The sequence below is a fragment of the Heterodontus francisci genome, chromosome 2, assembly GCF_036365525.1.
Source record: "Heterodontus francisci isolate sHetFra1 chromosome 2, sHetFra1.hap1, whole genome shotgun sequence".
Taxonomy (NCBI): domain Eukaryota; kingdom Metazoa; phylum Chordata; class Chondrichthyes; order Heterodontiformes; family Heterodontidae; genus Heterodontus; species Heterodontus francisci.
In genome coordinates this window covers 26027195-26048069 of record NC_090372.1, presented here as the reverse complement: position 1 = coordinate 26048069, position 20875 = coordinate 26027195, and the positions used below count along the sequence as shown (strand labels likewise).

General features: G+C 41.9%; 1 protein-coding gene across 2 annotated transcripts in view; it reads left to right on the top strand.

Moving 5' to 3' along the window:
• The window catches only part of LOC137383337 (collagen alpha-6(VI) chain-like), a 160775-nt gene that overhangs the window by 88095 nt on the left and 51805 nt on the right, over positions 1-20875 (top strand). For both annotated transcript variants that reach the window (XM_068056039.1, XM_068056049.1), the window contains 6 exons: positions 85-147; positions 1409-1471; positions 10824-10886; positions 16539-16589; positions 19630-19665; positions 19760-19822. In XM_068056039.1, the coding sequence (XP_067912140.1) occupies positions 85-147; positions 1409-1471; positions 10824-10886; positions 16539-16589; positions 19630-19665; positions 19760-19822 (339 nt within the window). The remainder of the gene's footprint in view (positions 1-84; positions 148-1408; positions 1472-10823; positions 10887-16538; positions 16590-19629; positions 19666-19759; positions 19823-20875) is intronic.

Below are 20875 nucleotides of genomic sequence, written 5' to 3'. Positions count from 1 at the left end.
AAGTAGCAATTATTTGTTATGATGTAACAATGGCTTGTATTGTATGGATCAATTCCCAATTTGTGCTATTTTCCCTTGTTATAGGGGATACCTAGTTCGTCTGGTCCTCCAGGTCGAAAAGGAGAACTGGGAGCTCGAGGTCAACAGGTCTGTAGTAGAACTGATTCTTGGAATGTCCATGATACAGTTTAAGGTCAGGTTTGTAAAGGTACTATTATTCTGCTGAGCCATTTTAATGGAGATTACAGGGTATATTAGATCTTGAATGGACATGAATGTCTGTGTAGAAGTGCACCATTGTCAGTAAGATCTGCATGCTTCAAGGCAAAATAATATCCTGCTCTTTTACCGGAAGTTATAAGGTGAACATAAACTATAAAATATTAAAAGATTTGAATGCAAAATTTCTATGCAATGCATTACACATATATGGAGAGGTTAAGTGGCTCTTTGCAAATAGTGTGAGATTTGTTTTTCTCTGCAGTGAATCACTGCTTCATTTGCACAGTGAAAATATAATTTGCTCCAGTACAATAAACATAAAGATTTGGAGAGAGGCTGTGCGATCCCACTCATGTTCTGTGTGTCTTCAAACTGACGTTCTTACCAAACTGTGATGCAGTAAACATACTTTCAAGAAGTTCTGACTTCCTAAAGAAAATCTCTCTCATAAATGATCCCCTATTAGACGTTCCACCCGATATTCAGTTCCATTGGCTTCAATAGCACTGAACGTCCAATGTGTTGTCTAATGGTCAACAAATGTGATTCCGTTTGCTTGTGACCCACCCATGTCCAAAGTCACCCCCTATAAGTCTAGAAATTTCTGTTAACATCATTTCTTATGTCATTGCTCTATCTGGTATTTTAGCAGTAATTAAAAATTTAAACGAAACAGGTAAACACTTCTATTAAAATCACAGAGGGGAGAATGTCTTAAGCATTTGTGAATTAATATGACAAACAGTAAGTTCTAAGCTATAGATTTGCTTATAATCATTTCACCTGTTCTCAATAGCAAAGCTAACTGGTAAATATGCCCCAATCATTCAACACAAAATCCTTAAATGTTTTAGTGCCTAAAGAAAATTGCACATGATTCCTTGTGAATTTGCATTCATGTGTGCACCTTTTCGGAAAATTGAAAACTTCCTCCCACAAAATCTTTTCCATTAGCTCCAGATGCGAGTTCCCTTGCGAAATTAGGCATTTTAATGCAGACGAGGGCATGAATAAAAAGGAATGTTTTTAATATTTTATATTTTCAGTCCTACACTGCATTTTCTAATAACTTTTGAGCAAGTTCCTATTCTAGTGAATACTCCTCAAATTAAAAAGATAAAAATTGGAATGAGAGAAGTGCTCAAAAAGCTTTAATTAATACTTTTTTGTATCAATCACACGACAGGGCCAACCTGGAATTCCAGGTCAGAGGGGGATTAATGGCACCCTTGGATTAAAAGGACACAATGTAAGTAGCATCTTCTATTATTTACCTAGCCTATTAAAACAGAGTATTATGTACCAGAATGCTTCTCTATTGTTGACCATTGTTTGTAGTTGGTTTAAGCTGCTCCTTTTATTGGAAACCTCTGGTATTCTTGCTTGTTTCACTATCTGAAATTATTTAAGATTACTGCCACATGAAAAGTCAGAATATCAACCTGTAATGCCTTCACTCAGGCAGGGTACTTCCATAACTTACTTTTTATATATCCCTGAGAATGCACCAAGAAAAATAGAGACAATTAAAGAGAGGAGAAGGTAACTGGATGGCAGGAATACTTCACAAACCTTCCTTCTCCTTTAATCTGTTTCACTGTCTGTATTGTTCTTGGTACATTCTCAGACATGGACACATAGAACTTAAATCAACTCATAAATACAAGAAAAGGTTAAAGCCCTCCATCATTTAATTTCCCTCCAGTCACCACCTCTTCCACTCTAGATGTTTTTGTACAAAAGTTTGTGGGTCCGGGATATTTTCAAACTTCTTTGTAGCAGTTCAAATAAAAATTGTAACACATCAAAACAGCTGGCACATCATAACATGTAGCCCTATATAGGGCCTTCCGGCATGCTGAGAAACAGTTATATCGACAGCTAAGGAAAAGAGTACTCTCTGAGACGTGATATTAGAGTTGATGGAAAATGTCAGAGGACAAGTGCTCATATGTTAATTTGCTTGTTGCTTCCCATGAATGGGTTGCAGAAAGGCTGCTGATACCATGTATCTCAACTGCAATTCATAAGGAGATGATGGTGAGTTGTGCTGTTCACCATGCTCCCCATTTCCTGCTGTTCACCTGGCGAGGGCTAAAAGCTATGCTTGCCAATGTCTATTGAACAACTAATGACTTTATTCCTTGGGAAGAGTTAAGATGGGGAGGTGTTTTTTTTCAGGGTTGAGGTGGTTCCAAGATAGATGGTAAATTGGAACTAAGCTCAACTGTTATGGTATGCTTGCTAAACCAATAACTGAGCCAGTTAGGTCTGCAGCACTCCAGTAAACTGTTGATGACTGACCAGGCAGCCTAGCTCATTAATTGTACACAGAGAAGTGATTTATCACTAGAGATATTACTCTTCCCACCCTACCCCAGATAACCTTGCAAGACAATGTCTTATTAGTTAGAGTAATCCTTACTGCACAAACAGCAGGGAAACATATTATCCTCAATATTAACCTTCCATGACAGGTTGGATAAGATTGGGGATGGGGGTGGGGATGAGTTAACTCATCAAATTTGTGAAACGTGAGCCTAATGTCACTGTTATATATTGTTATACTATCTGTAAAGTACTTGGAACTAATTATCTAGGAACTATTTGTTATGTGTAAGTGTTCTAGTGGGGCCACATTCATGGCTGCACTGGAAAGTCATGTGAAATGTAAGAGAAAACCAATCTCAGCAGTCCAACAGCGGGCAGCATGGTGGCTGAACAAATAAATGAAAAGCTCAAGCCTTTCCAAGTTTAAAGTGTGCTTATTTCTAACATCTGGGAACCAGCAAACAACAAGAAGATGTAACAGTCACCATAACCCAAAACACCCATTTCAGTTTTTACCACGGTGGATATCGGGGCGTCCGAGTATCCTGTTCATGTAATTTTGATAACTATTTGAAATGAATACCTCCTCTCTCGCCATCTCCAATGCTCGGGAGGCTGATATGCCACTTCTCTCCAAAACCTGCTGCTTGGCATTTGTGAGCTCAATACTTACTGTAGAAAAGGGTCCTCTGCCTCTCCCTTGTATTTTGTGCACTTTTCTCCTGCAAGGAGAATGGACAGAGCTTTTCTTTTATTCGTTAATGGGATGTGAGTGTTGTTGACAATTCCAGAATTTATTGCCCATCCCTAATTGCCCCTGAGAAGGTGGCGGTGAGCTGCCGCCTTGAACTGCTGCAGTCCACCTGGTGTGGATACTCCCACAGTGCTGTTAGGAAGGGAGTACCAGGATTTTGACCCAGTGACAATGAAGGAATGGCAATATAGTTCCAAGTCAGGATGGTGTGTGGCTTGGAGAGAAACTTGCAGTTGGTGGTGTTCCCGTGCATCTGCTGCCCTTGTTCATCGAGGTGGAAGAGGTCACAGGTTTGGAAGGTGCTTTCGAAGAAACCTTGGTGAGTTGCTGCAGTGCATCTTGTAGATGGTACACACTGCTGCCACTGTGTGCTGGTGGTGGAGGGGGTGAATGTTTAAGGTGGTGGATGGGGTGTCAATCAAGCAGGCTGCTTTGTTCTGGATGGTGTCGAGCTACATGAGCGTTGTTCGAGCTGCAGTCATCCAGGCAAGTGGAAAGTATTCCATCACACTCCTGACTTGTGCCTTGCTGATGGTGGACAGGCTTTGGGGAGTCAGGAGGTGGCTTACTTGCCGCAAATTTCCTAGTCTCAGACCTGCTGTTGTAGCCACAGTATTTATGTGGCTGGTCCATTTCAGTTTCTGGTCAATGGTAACCCCAGGATGTTGATAGTGGGAGATTTAGCAATGGTAATGTCATTGAATATCAAGGTGAGATGGTTAGATTCTTTTGTTTGATAATGGTCATTGCCTGGCCATTGTGTGATGTGAACGTTACTTGCCATTGATCAGCCCAAGCTTGAATGTTGTCCTAGTCTTTGCTACATATGGACATGGACTGCTTCAGTATCTGAGGATAAAAACAAGAAATGCTGGAACCACTCAGCAGGTCTGGCAGCATCTGTGAAAAGAGAAGCAGAGTTAACGTTTCGGGTCAGTGACCCTTCATCGGAACTGACAAATATTAGAAAAGTCACAGGTTATAAGCAAGTGAGGTGGGGGTGGGGCAAGAGATAACAAAGGAGGTCTAGATTGGACCAGGCCACATAGCTGACCAAAAGGTCACGGAGCAAAGGCAAACAATATGTTAATGGTGTGTTGAAAGACAAAGCATTAGTACAGATTAGCTGTTAATACACTGAATATTGAACAGCAGCAAGTGCAAACCTGAAAAAAAACAGTGGGTAAGCAAACTGAACAAACTAAGATGAAATGAACTAAATGCAAAAAAAAGATTGTAAAAAATGTAAAAAAGAATGTAAAAAAAAAGGAAGAAAAAAAATAACTAAAAATGAAAGTAAAATGGGGGGCTGTCATGCTCTGAAATTATTGAACTCAATGTTCAGTCCGGCAGGCTGTAGTGTGCCTAATCGGTAGATGAGATGCTGTTCCTCGAGCTTGCGTTGATGTTCACTGGAACACTGCAGCAATCCCAGGACAGAGATGTGAGCATGAGAGCAGGGGGGAGTGTTGAAATGGCAAGCAACCGGAAGCTCGGTCCTGCTTGCGGACTGAGCGGGCCTGGTCCAATCTAGACCTCCTTTGTTATCTCTTGCCCCACCCCCACCTCACTTGCTTATAACCTGTGACTTTTCTAATATTTGTCAGTTCCGATGAAGGGTCACTGACCCGAAACGTTAACTCTGCTTCTCTTTTCACAGATGCTGCCAGACCTGCTGAGTGGTTCCAGCATTTCTTGTTTTTATTTCAGATTTCCAGCATCCGCAGTATTTTGCTTTTATTTCAGTATCTGAGGAGTTGCGAATGGTACAGAGAATTGTACAATCATCAGCAAACATCCTCAGTTCTGATCTTATGATGGAGGGAAGGTCATTGATGAAGCAGCTAAAGATGGTTGGGCCTAGGACATTGATGAACTCCTGCAGCAATGTCCTGAAGCTGAGATGATTGACCTCTTGCAACTACAACTATCTTCCCTTGCGCTAGGTATGACTCCAACCAGTGGAGAGTTTTCCCCGATTCCCATTGAATTCAATTTGGCTAGGGCTTCTTGATGCCATACTTGGTCAAATGCTGCCTTGATGTCAAGGGCAGTCACTCGTACCTCACCTCTTGAGTTCCGCTCTTTTGTCCATGTTTAAACCAAGGCTATGATGAGGTCGGGAGCCAAGTCGCCCTGGCAGAACCCAAACTGAGCATCAGTGAGCAGGTTGTTGCTGTTTAAGTGGCACTTGATTGCACTGTCGATGCCACCTTCCATCACTTTGCTGATGATCAAGAGCAGACTGATGGGGTGGTAATTGGCCAAATTAGATTTGCCCTGCTTTATGTGTGCTTGTAAGACATGTGTTCATCTAATGGATGCAGTGCGGTTGGCTGTTAGGCATACACATCAGAAGCATCAATAGCATTAATTTGAGGAATTCACCTGTGGAATTCACTACCACAGAAAACAGTTGAGGCCAAAACATTGTATGTTTTCAGGAAGTTGTTAGATATAGCTCTTGGGGCGAAAGGGATCAAAGGATATGGGGGGAAAGCGGGAACAGGTTACTGAGTTGGATGATCAACCATGATCATAATGAATGGTGGAGCAGGCTCGAAGGGCCAAATGGCCTACTTCTGCTTCTATTTTCTATGTTTCTATGTTTCTATGAGGACGTGTGTTGAGAATTGGGGAAACCAATTGAAGAGGAATCACATTCTGGGAGGATTGGGATGAATAGTATTGGTAAATGGAGAAAGGGGGAGGTGAGGAACTTCAGTGAAATAGACCGATAATGCTGCTGAAACTTAAGTGGGTGTGAGGAGTGACATGAATGAGTATGATTGACAAGACAGAGTGTAGGAAGAGCATGACAGAGTGTAAGTGAATCTGCAGCTTTTCTCATCTTCCCTGACCTGGTTAAGTCATTGAAGCTGTTCCTACACAGGATCCACATCCTCGTGACAACACTGCTGCTGCTCACCTCTTGGGCCACCTCCAGTCACACTTTCCTTTGTGTGGCTGCAGTTTTGTTTTGCTGCTGCAACCCCTTACTACACCCAGCAGTACTTCTAGAGACACCTCATTAAGTGTAGTGAAGCCTTTGCCCTCCCTGATTCCATCTCACAATTTCCACTTCACTTAGTAAAATCCACACAACTCCTCTGAATTCTATTTTAAATAGTTGAGGTGAAATTACATCACGCCCACTCATGTCCCTGCATTAATATTGGGGCCTTAGTGTTGTGAGCTGGTATGAGTTCAGTTGTACCCCAAGCAAATTTGGGGGTTGGGGGAGTGTATGCACATTGTCTCTTGCCCACCTGTGCTCAAGTTCTCTGTTTTCAGTTAAATGAGATGTGCCTCTAAAGGGAAGGAGTGTGTACTGCATCATTGCAGGAAGATGGTTGTGGTTGTTGGAGGTCAATCATCTCAGCTCCAGGACATCACTGCAGGAGTTCCTCAGGGTCGTATCCTAGGTCCAACCATCTTCAGCTGCTTTATCAATGACCTTCCTTCAATCAAAGGGTCAGAAGTGGGGATGTTTGCTGATGATTGCACAATGTTCAGCACCATTCGGGACTCCTCGGATTCTGAAGCAGCCTGTGTACAAATCCAGCAAGACCTGGACAATATCCAGGCTTGGGCTGATAAGTGGCAAGTAACATTCGCGCAACACAAGTGCCATCGCCAACAAGAGAGAATCTAATCATCTCCCCTCGACATTCAATGGCATTACCATCAGTGAATCCCCCACTATCAACATCCTAGGGGTTACCATTGACCAGAAACTGAACTGGAGTAGCCATATAAATACCATGACGACAAGAGGAGGTCAGAGGCTAGGAATCCTGCAGTGAGTTACTCACCTCCTGACTCCCCAAAGCCTGTCCACCATCTGCAAGGCACAAATCAGGAGTGTGATGGAATACTCTCCACTTGCCTGGATAGTTGCAGCTACAACAACACTCAAGAAGCTCTACACCATCCAGGACAAAGCAGCCCACTTGATTGCCACCCCATTCACAAACATTCACTCCCTCCATCACCGACGCACAGTTGCAGCAGTGTGTACCATCTACAAGATGCACTGCAGCAATGTACCAAGGCTCCTTGGACAGCACCTTCCAAACCTACGACCTCTACCACTTATAAGGACAAGTGCAGCAGATGCATGGGAGCATCACCACCTGCAAGTTCCCCTCCAAGTCACACACCATCCTGAGTTGGAACTATATCGCCGTTCCTTCACTGTCACTGAGTCAAGATCCTGGAACACCCTTCCTAACAGCACTGTGGGTGTACCAACCCCACATGGACTGCAGCGGTTCAAGAAGGCAGCTCACCACCACCTTCTCAAGGGCAATTAGGGATGGGCAATAAATGCTGGCATGGCCAGCAACGCCCACATCCCATGAATGAAATTGTATGTCAACTAAACAGACACTCTATTAAAAGCAAAATACTGTGGCTGCTGGAAATCTGAAATAAAAATAGAAAATGCGGGAAATACTCAGCGGGTCTGGCAGCAACTGTGGAGAGAGAAATAGAGTTAATGTTTCTGTTCGATGACCTTTCACCAGTACTGGCAAAATTTAGAAATAGGTTTTGAGCAAGTGAAAGGGGGGATGTGGGGAGAAGAACAAAATGCTGGGGAACTTGGTGACCATGCTTCTATTTTCCTGTGTCTGTCACAGACTCTATGACCTTAAAAGGAATTGGACCCTTTCACATTAAGAAAAAAGATTTTTCAGCTTGCAGTGCCAATCTTCGCCACCCTGTGGTGTTGTTTCCTTGACTGTGTTTCTCAGCTCTCCCAGAGCCTGCAATACCAGTCTTTGCCACACAAAATTCCAACATTCGTGGAATTGAATCCCAAATTCTCAGCAGTGAAGTCTTTCCTCCTAGTTGGATGCCAAACCTGGGTATTGGTTGAGAACAGAAAATGCCAGAAATACTCAGCAGGGATAATTGAGTATTTCCAGTACTTTCTGTTCTCGTTTCAGAGTTCCGGCGTCCTCGGTATTTTGCTCTTATTATATGGGTATTGGTCAGTTCATCTAGGAGAGGAGTCTCAAGAGATATCAACCTTCAGGATGCCATTGGAAGATAATGCCAAGAGGTTGCCTTTTGGCTTATATGTTAGATGTTTGCTAGGATCTGTTCCAACAGTACCTGGACAGAATCACAGAGAATTTGCCAGGATGCATATGCATTGTGGACGATATTGCGGTAATAGGAAAAACAAAAGAGGAACATGACTGCAATCTATACTTGTTGATGGCAGCAGCTTGTCTTGAAGGACTCGTCTTCAACAGTAAGAAGTGCGAGGTGAACGTGAATCAAATCAATGTTTTTGGCTCTATATTCACCATTTCCGGGATATGTACAGATCCAGGAAAAATAGAGAATGTGAAAGCGATGCCGACTCCCCAGGACTGGGAGAACTTGCAGCAGTGTCTCGGATTACTTAACTACTTAGCGCTGTACATACCTAATTTTGCAGAGCGAGCAGCATTGCTGAGAGAGTTGATGAGGAAAGATGTTCCTTATCTATGGCAGGAGGACCATCAGCACATGTTCGAATCATTGAAGTAGACATTGTCGAAGCAATCAAGTGTTCTGCAATATTATGACCCAACAATAGAAACGATTTTAGAGATAGACGTATGTCTCAGACAAGATGGAAAACCTATTGCATTTGGCTTGAAGAGCTTATTGAAAGCTTTATCAAATTATTCAAACATAGAGAGGAAGACTCCGGCTCTTGTGTTTGGGATAACAAGATTCCAGACGTACTTCTTCAGCAAAAGATTTATTGTGAAAACAGACCACAAACCATTAGAAATGATTTGGCACAAACCAGTAACCAGTCTCCACCTAGACTGCAGAGATTTCTCATAAAAGCTCGAAGATATGATTGCAAAATGCACTATACCACGTAACTAAATTATTACTTCAGATGTTCTAAACAGTTTACCGAATCTGAAGAAAACTGTGGATGTTTTGTTGGATATGCAAGTCGAGGATACACTCAAAGTCAACTTGATGAGTATTGATCCACCACAAATGCAACCAATTTCAAGAGGAGTCAGCTAGAGACCCAATACTGATGGCACTGCGGAAAGTCATTATCAAAGGTTAGCGGAACACAATTCAGGAAGTGCAAGCCAATGTTAGGTGTTTTTGGCCATACAGAGATGAATTAGGCATTTCAAGAGGCATTATTTTCAAGGGAAAGCAGGTACTTATACCTGAAGTTCTTCGCCAGGGCTTTCTGACCCAGTTGTACCAGGGGCATATGGGCATAGAGCGAATCAGGCACCTGGTGAGAGAAACTGAATCCTGGCCAGGGATCAACAGCGATCTAGAAAAGATTTTGAAGATGTGCGAGGCATGACAAAGGAACCAGCCAAATCAGTACAGAGAGCCTTTAAAACTCACGAAATTCCATCACACCCTCGGTCCAAGATTGTGATGGGTCTGTTCATTGTTCGGGGTGACACCTTTCTCCTAGTCACTGATTATTTCTATTATCCAGGTGATGAAGGATACCTCGAGTTCATCCATTGCCGATACAATGAGCTATATTCAGTTTGTTTGGAATGCCAGAAGAGATCGTTTCAGATAATGGGCCACACTATATTGGCAAGCCTGTTAGGAACATGTGTGCCAAATGGGGTGTATGTCATGTGACTGCCTCACCACATTACCCCAAATCAAATGGTCTTGCAGAGCGGATAGTCCGAACCGTCAAAGTGCAGGTTGTCAAGCACAGTGAGACAAATAAAGACCTTCAGGGTCATCGTGTTGAACCTGAGAGCGTCACCTTTGCACATGAGTTTACCATCCCTGGCAGAAATGATGTTTGGGAGGCAAGTGAGAAAACATGGAGATCCATATTTTATGTAAATTTTTGTAACAGCCCTGTTGTATATCATTACTGTGTGTAGTGTTTATCTTTGATAAAAGGGGGATGTTGTATTATGATGCTTTAAGGACAAGTACAGAGGGTGGGCGTGAGCATCACAAAATGAAGTGATCTCACGTGCAGCATGTGACCATGCCAGTTCTGAGATGTGGATCCAAGGCTAGACGTACCTCATGAGCTCTTTAAAACATAGTTGTAATAAACCTGCAGCAGTACGAGTTTCAGTATGATTGGTATATTCATGTGCAGAAAATAAAGGAACATGACAGGTAGCATTCTTGCCTTCCCAACTACAAGCTTGTGGGTTTGAGTCCCACACCAGGGACTTCAGCACAAAGTGCAGGCTGACATTCCTAGTGCAGTACTGAGGGAGTTCTTCACTGTCGGAGGTGCTGTCTTTTGGATAAGATACTAAACCCAAGCCCTGTCTGCCCTCTCAGATGGATGTCAAAGATTCCACGACATTATTTTCCAAGAAGAGCGCAGGAGTCCTCCCTGATGTCCTAGCCAATATTTATCCCTCACCAACATCACTAAAACTGTTTATCTGGTCATTAACATATTGCTGTTTGTGCGAGCTTTCTGTGTGAAATTTGGCTGCTGCATAATATTAATTACCTCATGGGAATTATTTCATAGGGTGAACCAGGAACTCATGGAGACAAAGGTGTAAGCGGACCACCAGGACCTCGTGGGTTAATGGTGAGTTTGTTCTTATTTTTAAAAGTTTTTTTTCCTCGTTCTGGTGTGAAAATTTGTGGTTAACAGGCGAGAAATAGAACTAAAAGTACAGAGCACCTCCCCATTAAATAATATCAGCTGGAATGTCCACAGGGTTTGTCCTGATTTCCTTCTGTAACTTCAGCAGAAGACACAGAGAAATGGTGTAAACAGCAGTTTACATCATTCCTCCAGGATTTCTGCCAGATATTGTAGTAAACCTGAGGATTGGGAGGATTTTAGAAGACATCAAAGGAGGATGAAGAAACTGGTAAAGGAAGGGAGAATAGAATATGAACGTAAGCTAGCACAAAACATAAAAACAGACTGTAAAAGCTTCTATAGGTACGTAAAAAGGAAACGTTTGGCTCAGACAAATGTGAGTCCATTACAGGCAGAGTCAGGAGAATTAATAATGGGGAATAGAGAAATGGCAGAGAAGCTAAATGATTACTTTCTCTCTGTCTTCACTTAGGAAGATACAAGAAATTTCCCAAAATTAGAGATCCAAGGGATTAGGGAGAATTAGGAATGGAAGGAAATTAGTATTAGTAAGAAGGTTGTATTGCAGAAATTTTAATGGGGCTGAAGTTTGATAAGTCCCCAGGATCTGATATTCTACATCCCAGAGTGTTGAAAGAGGTAGCTATGGAGATAATGGATGCATTAGATCCAAAGTTCTATAGATTCTGGAACGGTTCCTGCAGACTGGAAGGTAGAAAATGTAACCCCACAATTTAAGGAGGGAGAAAGAAAACAGGGAATTAGTTCTTATCAGCCTTACATCTGTCGTTGGGAAAATGCTAGAATCTATTCTAAAGGATGTGATAAATGGACACTTGGATAATAATGATCTGATTGGGCATAGTCAACATGGATTTATGAATGGGAAATTATGTTTGATGAATCTGTTGAAATATTTTGAGGATGTTACTAACAGAATTGATAAAGGGGAGTCAGTGGACGTGGTATACTTGGATTTTCAGAAGGTTTTTGATAAAGTCCCCCACAGGAGGTTGGTTAGCAAAATTAAAGCACATGGAATAAGAGGTAATATACTGGCATGGATTAAGGATTGGTTAACAGGCAGAAAGCAGAGAGTAGGAATAAATGGGTCATTCTCGCGTTGGCAGGCTGTGACTGGTGGGGTACCTCAGGAATCAGTGCTTGAGCCCCAGCCTCACAATATACATCAATGATTTGGATGTGGGAACTAAATGTAATATTTCCAAGTTCGTGGATGACACAAAACTATGTGGGAATGTATGTTGTGAGGAAGATGCAAAGCAGCTTCAAGGGGATTTGGACAGACTTAGTGAGTGAGCAAGAACATTGCAGATAAAATATAATGTGGAAAAATGTGAGGTTATCCACTTTGGTAGAGGAACAGATGTGCAGAGTAGTTCTTAAATGGTAAGAGATTAGAAAGTATAGACGTACAAAGGGACATGGGAGTCCTTGTCAGTAAGTCACTGAAAGCTAACATGCAGGTGCAGCAAGCAATTAAGAAGGCAAATGGTATGTTGGCCTTCATTGCAAGAGGATTTGAGTACAGGAATAGTGAAGTCTTGCTTCAATTGTATAGAACCTTGGTTAGACCGCATCTGGAGTACTGTGTGCAGTTTTGGTCCCCTTACCTTAGGAAAGATATTATTGCCATAGAGGGAGTGCAACGAAGGTTCACCAGACTTGTTCCCGGATGGCAGGACTGCCCTATGAGGAGAGATTGGGGAAACTGGGCCTGCATTCTCTGGAGTTTCGAAGAATGAGAGGTGATCGCATTGAAACATACAAAATATTTAAAGGGATAGACAGGGTAGATGCAGCTAAGATGTTTCCCCTGGTTGGGGAGTCCAGAATCAGGGGACACAATTTCAAAATAAGGGGGAAACCACTTAGAACAGAGATGAGGAGAAATTTCTTTACTCAGAGGGTTGTGAATCTTTGGAACTCTCTACCCCAAAGGGCTGTGGAAGCTCAGTCATTGAGTATCTTTATAGCAGAGATTGACAGATTTCTAAATACCAATGATATAAACGAAAATGGGGACAGTGTGGGAAAAAGGCATTGAAGTGGATGATCAGCCATGATCGTATTGAATGGCGGGGCAGGCTCGCTGGGCTGAATGGCCTACTCCTGTTCCTATGTTTCTAATAGCGCCCCGCCGTTATGGCACGGAGATCAGGAAACCCTCTCGGAAATTCCACCCTCTATCTCCCAGAAACCTGATTAACTTGCATAATGGGATAGAACGCCTGGTACATATAAGCCAATAGCTAATGAGAACCCTCTAATATTTCATGGAGCTTCCCTTGATAGAAGCATGAGTCAGCAAATCCAGAGTAAAGATAAGCAGGCTCGATTTGTGGAGCTCCAAATTTCTGCTGATTTAAAACAAAATGGTGTTAGTTGTCACACTTGCCTTACTGCTGGGGCACAGCCTCATGATATACCTGCATGTATTTACTACAATTAAAGATCCATCTTCAATTCTAAAAGGCTCGTCCTTTTTCCCTCAGTTCTTCCTCTCAGATCTCTTGCCTCTCAATCCTAAAGTGTTGATGTGCTGAGGCACAGTTCTGCAGATGCCTGGCAGCTTCCAGCACATCATGCAGATGGCGATTCTGACCATATGAGAATGATGGACAAGAAAAGAACAGTTGAAACCATGCAGCTTGCCCAATAAATCATGCTGTAATTGTGCATCATGACCCCACCCTCCACCCCACCATGTTTCCACCCACCAGAAGCCATGTAATCTTATTAGAGAGGCAAAAAAGTCTAAAACGTTGCAGGAGTCTCGATGGTTTGTATTGCAGGCTATGCAAAAACTGGAGCAAGAACTCTGTCTAGCTTTCCTTTCCCTACGCTAGTAAGGGAAGGTTAGTAAGGCTGGTTGTAGTGTTCCTAACCACTGTCCCAGCTGAGACCAGCTAGCAGTACAGAAATAGTCTGGTAACCAATGAATCTGGCCTGTATAGTTTACCTTTTACCTACACAGTATATTGTCCAGTGAGCCTGGTCTGTATGGTTCAGATACATATACCTTAATATTAACCCTCCGACAATGGGCAGGAGGAGGTTAAACCCTAAAAAACATGAAATTCAGCCCCAACCAGGTGTGTACATGCTGGCCACCAGTTTTATGGCGGTAGGTAATGTGGTGAAGAGTGTTCTGTCTTGGATAGGTGGGACACTTCATTGACCTATTTAAATCAGGCTCCCACAGTACTACTAGCATTTAGCTCTAACAGCTGCAGACCGGGTTTCCCCATGGCTTGGGAAGCCCAGCAGCAAAATGGAGATGGGAGCTGCCAGTTCCAGAAGGTAAGTGCTTTTTATAGCATTTCTTGTGGGTCAGGAGGAGCAGGAGTGGTCCCCCCAGCTCCTCAAGGAAGCCTTCAGCCTCCCATCTGCCGATCTCGGGTTGCAAAGGGGACTATCCCCAAGGTCCCTGGCTGCGGCCTCCTGCCAATAGTTTTCCACACAGCAGTCAGCCAGCCTGTCAGTTAAATTTGGCAGGACCTATGTATCCTGGTCTTACTGGATTTACCCTGCTCTCCCCTCACTCCTCCCTCCTACCTGTAAATATTGGACCCTAAGGGTCTTTACCAGGAACCTGTTCTATATGGTTTGCCTACCCTACTCCCTTAACTATCTAAGCTGTCAGATGAGTTCATTAGATTAAATTATTTGATAAAATGTATTTGGAACATATTTTAAATTACTGTATTCAATTACCATTTCCGATACACTTACATGACAATCAGTAACAGATAAGAATTTGTGACCCTGTTCAGAGAACGTTTTTACAAAATTGATATTTTGCTTCCCCCTTGTGGCCATCAATAGTAACCTGCTTGTATAAAGTATCCTTTCCTTTACAGTTTCCCATTTTAAAGTTTTGGACTGAATTGTTTGGACCACGTGCAATTACATAATTGCAGTTTGGTTGTTATCGCCAATATCTACATGGTCCTTTCACACTTCCTTCACTTTTAGTTGGTGGTAATGTTTCCACACTCAGTGATCCCTGTGCTCAGTACTCTGCTGCAAACACTCAGGAATAAAATTAATCAGAAACATTTTAGACCAGTAACACTGACTTCCATGTCCGATTCTCCAATGTGTATTAGCGAATGCCAATCACAATGTCTATTAGTGTCATTAAACTAATTACAAAGTGAGGTGATTTCTTGGTCCATGTGTCGATGAAGGGGTTTCACATACTTCAATCATCTGACAGATAAAACAAATGAGACGAAGGACTTTGATTAAAATGGACAACTTAATCGACAGTGTAGTGAGCATTAAATTATACATTAAGGAAAGGATAAACTTTGGCAATGATATTTTAAGGTTCAAGAGAGACACAAAGGAGCCAGTAGTGTTTAAAGAAGAATTTGAAATTGAGTGAACAGGAGAGCTGCAGGGCTGTATGAAGGACATGACCACTGTTTGAGCTGGCAAGGATTGTGCGTATGTTCAGCACACATTGTATCAAGCATAATACTGGGTTATAGCCTTTTTAGCTAACATTTGAAAGATCTGTTAAAATGCTACAAGGCTGTCTATATCTATGTTGGTGTTGCAAAGGGACATTAATTAAAGACTGAAGTCATCTGACCAAATCATTGGGGTGAATTTTAACCCCACAAAAATGGGAGAATTGGCTCAGGCGAGATGGTCAAATGTTAAAAATCTCAAACCCAATCACAACCCATCCACTTCTGGCATAAATGGAGGCAGGACAAAGGGAAGACAGCCAACCCGCTCCCAGGAGGCTGGTTAGCTATTTAAATATTCTAATGAGACTGGCAGCCTCAGATTTAACCTGTTTTGAAGGTTTAACTGTGACCAGCAAGGTTTCCAAGAGCTGAGGAAAGCTGGCAGCTCAACCAAGGTGAGGACAGCTTCCTAGAGAAGGTAAGCGCCTTTACAGCACTGCTTAGGCCAGGATCAGCAGGAGTGCTTCCCCCGGCCCCTCTAGGCTTATCTCCATCCCTTGGATCAGACGCCCCCTTCATCTGACCTCCCCAGATTCAGTCTCCCCAAGTGTCAGAGTTCGGCCCACCCACCCCCACCCCCACCCCCACCCATCACACTCCCACTAGATCTGCAGCTCCTTATCTGGGCCTGCTCAGGTGTGCTGCCCAGTTGACTGGAAGCCAAGCCTGTCATGAGGCTGACTACAAGGTGAAGATCCTGCTGTAAAAGTAATATGCAATCTCTGGAGTTAAAACTTCACAGCATGCAGCAAAACCTAGACTTCCAGGTTTTCTGATTGAAACTCTGCGCCATCCATTTGCAAATGTCTCAGTATATGTCTGAATACAATTCCTGTTTTATCTTTTTCTTTATGAAAAAGAGCCAATTATTGATTGCTTTGATGCTGTCCTACCATATATCCACAGAAAACTGAACTTGGGGAACTACTTGTAATTGTTAACCCTGGTTTTTCTTTAAGTAATACTTAACTTTTCCAATTCCTAATTTTCTGACCATCACCTATCAGCAGTAAGTTGTTGCAAGACGCCTCAGAGAATTGGGTCTACTGTTGTTAAATTCCACCAAGAAATCACAAAGTTAAACACTATTGGACTGTATATCTACATGATGTTGTTTACCACACAGGGGATGGATGGCAGTGATGCATTTGGTCCTCAAGGCCCAAAAGGGAAAAAGGTAATAAAATCAAATCATATCATTTATGTACTTTAGTTCTGTGTCTGGAAAAATTGTCATTTCTTTCTACTTTCTGTTTTAAGAAGTATGCCGTTACTAATGTTATGGACAGGTAGAAAGCGTCTGGCCAGTTCCCATTATTCACCTCCAACTGACCACAGTCGTGTTTTGGTAAAAAGGATGTGTTAGCCCCTGAGTGTCTTTCAGGTCAAATAAGCAGATAAATGATAGGTTTTCTCAGAAGATTAAAAAAAACTATTTTTATGCAATTCTCGAAATGGTTGCAACCTCACCCACATACCCACATAGATAGAGAGAAAAGGGTAGGTAATCTAAAGTACAAAGTGAGGTAAGTGTTTGTGGTTTGCAGTAAACCTGTTGAATCTTCTCAGGAGGACAGTCTGTTTTAAAGATGCAGGTCTGGGTGCTATAGTCATGAACTTGTTGAGGTGTTGTTGAGTTCTAGTGGTTACAATTCAAGACAAAGCTGGTGATATGGATTTTATTAACTTCACAGATGGAGAATCTTAAAGTCACTTTTGATGTCTCTGCTATAGTGGTTGTTCAGTTATTGTTCGGCAGGGTTCTCCTTGCTTGGCTAGACCTCTTGCACAGCCTCTGACAGGACTGTTTTCTGAAGGTGTTAGCTTGATCTCCCCTCTCTCTCCAGAGGGCTAACTTTCTAAAAAGTCTATCACATTAGTGTGTCTGTTAGGAGACACCTGGCCCTCTCCTCTGTTGTGATCACACAATGGACCAGGATGTAGAGACCATGGTTATTGATTGATGTCTGAATGGAGACCATTCTGTTGACATGGTGCATTTTCACACCTATTCCATTTTGGTTTGTGCTGTGAGTCCGTCTGTCTGCAGAATCCTTTGTTAGTTCATTCATGTCGATAAGTATCATTAATATGCAATAGTTCTCCTTTCAATTTCAAAGGGGTTCTCCACAGAGCTATTTCAGACAAGGTTAACGAGTTCCATATTTGCAGACAGGTTTGTTGATTTCTAGTAAAGGAGGGGTCATATTTTGACTGTGGTACAAGTGTCCATGTTCTTGTGATTTTGTTTAACAAGTTTTTTTTTAAATTAATAATTTTTCCATTTTATTGTTTATTTTACATGGCTGCTTCCATGCATAACAGTAATGAATTTTTATTGAGAAAGATAGAATCTGATTTTTACCTATGGTGCCAGTGGACACTCACCCAACTACAGTCACACACACACACACACACATGCTCCACATGTTGGATTACGTAGTGTTGTTTGCGCTATGTTCTTCTTTCACCTCCGCAATCATGGTGAAGTTAAGACAAGTAAAAAATAGTTACTGTTTATAGATCAAGCTAATAGCGTTTAAGCACTCAATATTTTGTCAACGGAAATCTTGTACATAAAAGGGGTCAAACATAGCCCTTTGTTCCAAAAGTAATGAAACTGGGTGATGCTACACCTACATTAAGAAATCTACTCACATAATAATGGTAGCAGTAAACACCTAGTTAACTTATTATTTAAAATGTCTGCTAAGAGTTAGAGAAAATTACAAGTGTATCTATAACAAATGGATTTTCTGTGGTACACAATTAATATTAGTGTCTAAAAACACACAAAATAAATCAATTTTTTTTAGACAGCTTCCATTAGGGAAAATACAAATTTGGTGGCTTGGCTGTCCAACATAATCCAATGGTAACCCATTCAGTTTAATTGATTACTGTCAGCAGTACAACCAGAAAACTCACGTCACATTTTTGTGACAAATAATATTTTACCTCAAATAATTACATTGTTGTGAGATTTCTCCCATAACTTTATGACATAAGAAAGAAACACAGAAAAAAAGTTCCCATTGTATTTTACTCCTATCCTGATTTCCAATCATGGAGGTATAGCTCCTTTGAATGGAGAAAATATCAGTGATTTCTGTAATTCTTACACTTTGAGCAAGGTGGACTTTAACTGCCAGCAGGTTTCTGGCAGGAAACAGTTGGTTTCAGATAGTTTTCCAACTGTCCCCAGTAGTTTCAAGCCAGAGTGATTTTAACAATGAATGACACACTGCTAATGCACTTCCTGTATGTTCTGGTTGGGAAGTGGGAACGAAGTGAGTGCCGGCCTTCAGAAACTCGGACAACCCCTGGCTGCCCATCAGCATTCAAGTAAGTGTTGGGAAGAGGGTTCTGCGGGGCAGTGGGGGGCAGGGGAGGGGGGGAGGTTTCCCACAGTGGGGAAAGTGAAGGGATGTCAGGGCTAGGGAAGGCTTACATTTTGTATGTGGGACCAGGAGGAGAACTCCTGCTCCTCCAGGCCCTGTTCCTTATGGCTCCACAAAGGAAGATAAAAAGCTTACCTGGAGGAACTCTTCAGCTTCCCCATCCTCTTCACACTGGCCTTCACCTGGCTTCCCCACTGAGGCCTGTTAAAATTACTTTTGGGACTCATTGGTGTCATTGGACCCTGATTAGCATATGTGAATTAGAACCCTACCAGCTTTAAGCCTGCAGCCTAGTTCCCCTTCCGAAAGCACCTGGGCAGGATCTGGGCAGCTTTCCAGCAGGTAACTAACATTTTAACTGTCATTTTAACTGTCATTTTAACTGTCCACCATCAGTTCCCACTGGGCGAATAGGGTTACAACCCTTCCCTCCCTTTCCTCCTCCCATTTAATAGTTCGAGTGACACCATAAAGCCTTTCTTTCTAACACTTTTACAATTTCACCAGTGACAGCTAACAAATAAAATCTTTCCAGACTGTTCCCAATGTAACAAGGGCAACTCTTCCCCCATGTAAACAAGTAAGAACTACTATAGAAATTCTGCAGGTGGAAGCAGGGATGAAGAGATTGGTAGAACAGTACAGAAAGGCTGACTCCCACCCATCTAACAATTGGCACTGGGGTGTTTATTACAGTCAGATTGTGCAAAATCCAAAATATGATCCATTCTCTAGAGCTGTATTACTGCGTTTAAACACAGGCAAATAAAGATAACTTTCAGCCTAGGAGAAAACTATTTTTTGTTAACCCTGCAGGGCGATCGAGGACCCCAGGGAAACCTTGGCAAAGAGGTACTTGCAATGTTTTTATGAGAACTATTTTTATCTCTCTGTTTTGTATTATTTTGTGCAGAAGGTGACCTGTCCTTTGTTATCATGGTTTTAGGGAGAAGATGGAAAACCTGGTCAAAATGGAACAGAAGGACCCAAAGGGATTAGAGGGAACATGGTAGAAATTTCATTTAAAACACTAAGTTCTTAAAGCAAATTTTTAAAAGTTTAATTTATCAAAATTATTGTCAAAATGAAGCTCATTATTTACAGTTGATCGCAGTCGATATTTGATACAAAATGGAGAATTATTATAATTTAATTGACTCAGGCATTATGTTGATATTATTACAAACTGAGATATGAGGAATGTTATTAAAATATGGTTTAAAACTATAAAATTAGAATAAATCATAGAATTTTACAGCATAGGAGGCCATTCTACTTGTGCTAGCTCATTGAAAGACCTCTCCAATTACTTCCAATCCCTCTTCCCCCAAAGCCCAGCACTTTTTTCCTTTTCAAGTATTTATCCATTTTCTTTTTGAAATTTATTATTGACTCTACTTCCACCACCCTTGCAGGCAGTGCATTCCAGATCATAACACCCGGCAATGTAAATAAAATGTTTCAGCATGTTGCCTCTGGTTCCTTTACCAATCATTTAAATCTGTGTCCTTTGGTTACCGAGCTTTCTGTCACTAGGAAGTTTCTCCTTATTTATTCTATCAAAACTCTTCATGCTTTTAAACACTTCTATCAAATTTCCCCTTAATCTTCTCTGTTCGAAGGAGAACAACTCCAGTTTCTCCAATCTCTCCACAAAACTGAAATCTTTTATCCCTGATACCATGCTAGTAAATGTGCTCTGCACCCTCTCTTTGAACTTGATGTCAGTCCTAAAGTGTGGTGCTCAGAATTGACTGCAATATCCAAGTTGGGGCCTACCCAGTGTTTTATAAGCCTAACTCCTTTGCTTTTGTCATCTATGCCTTTATCTATAAAGTCAAGGATCCATTATGCCTTCTTAACAGCCTTCTCAACTTTTTCTACCTCTTTCAAAGATTTGTGTATATATACCTCCAGGTCTGTCTGTTTGAATACACCCTTTAAAATTGTACCATTTAGTTTATATTGCCTCTTCTCATTCTTCCCACCAAAATTAACCACTTCATATTTCTCTGCATTAACTATCTTCTGCCATGTGTCTGCCCATTTGAACAGTCTGGGT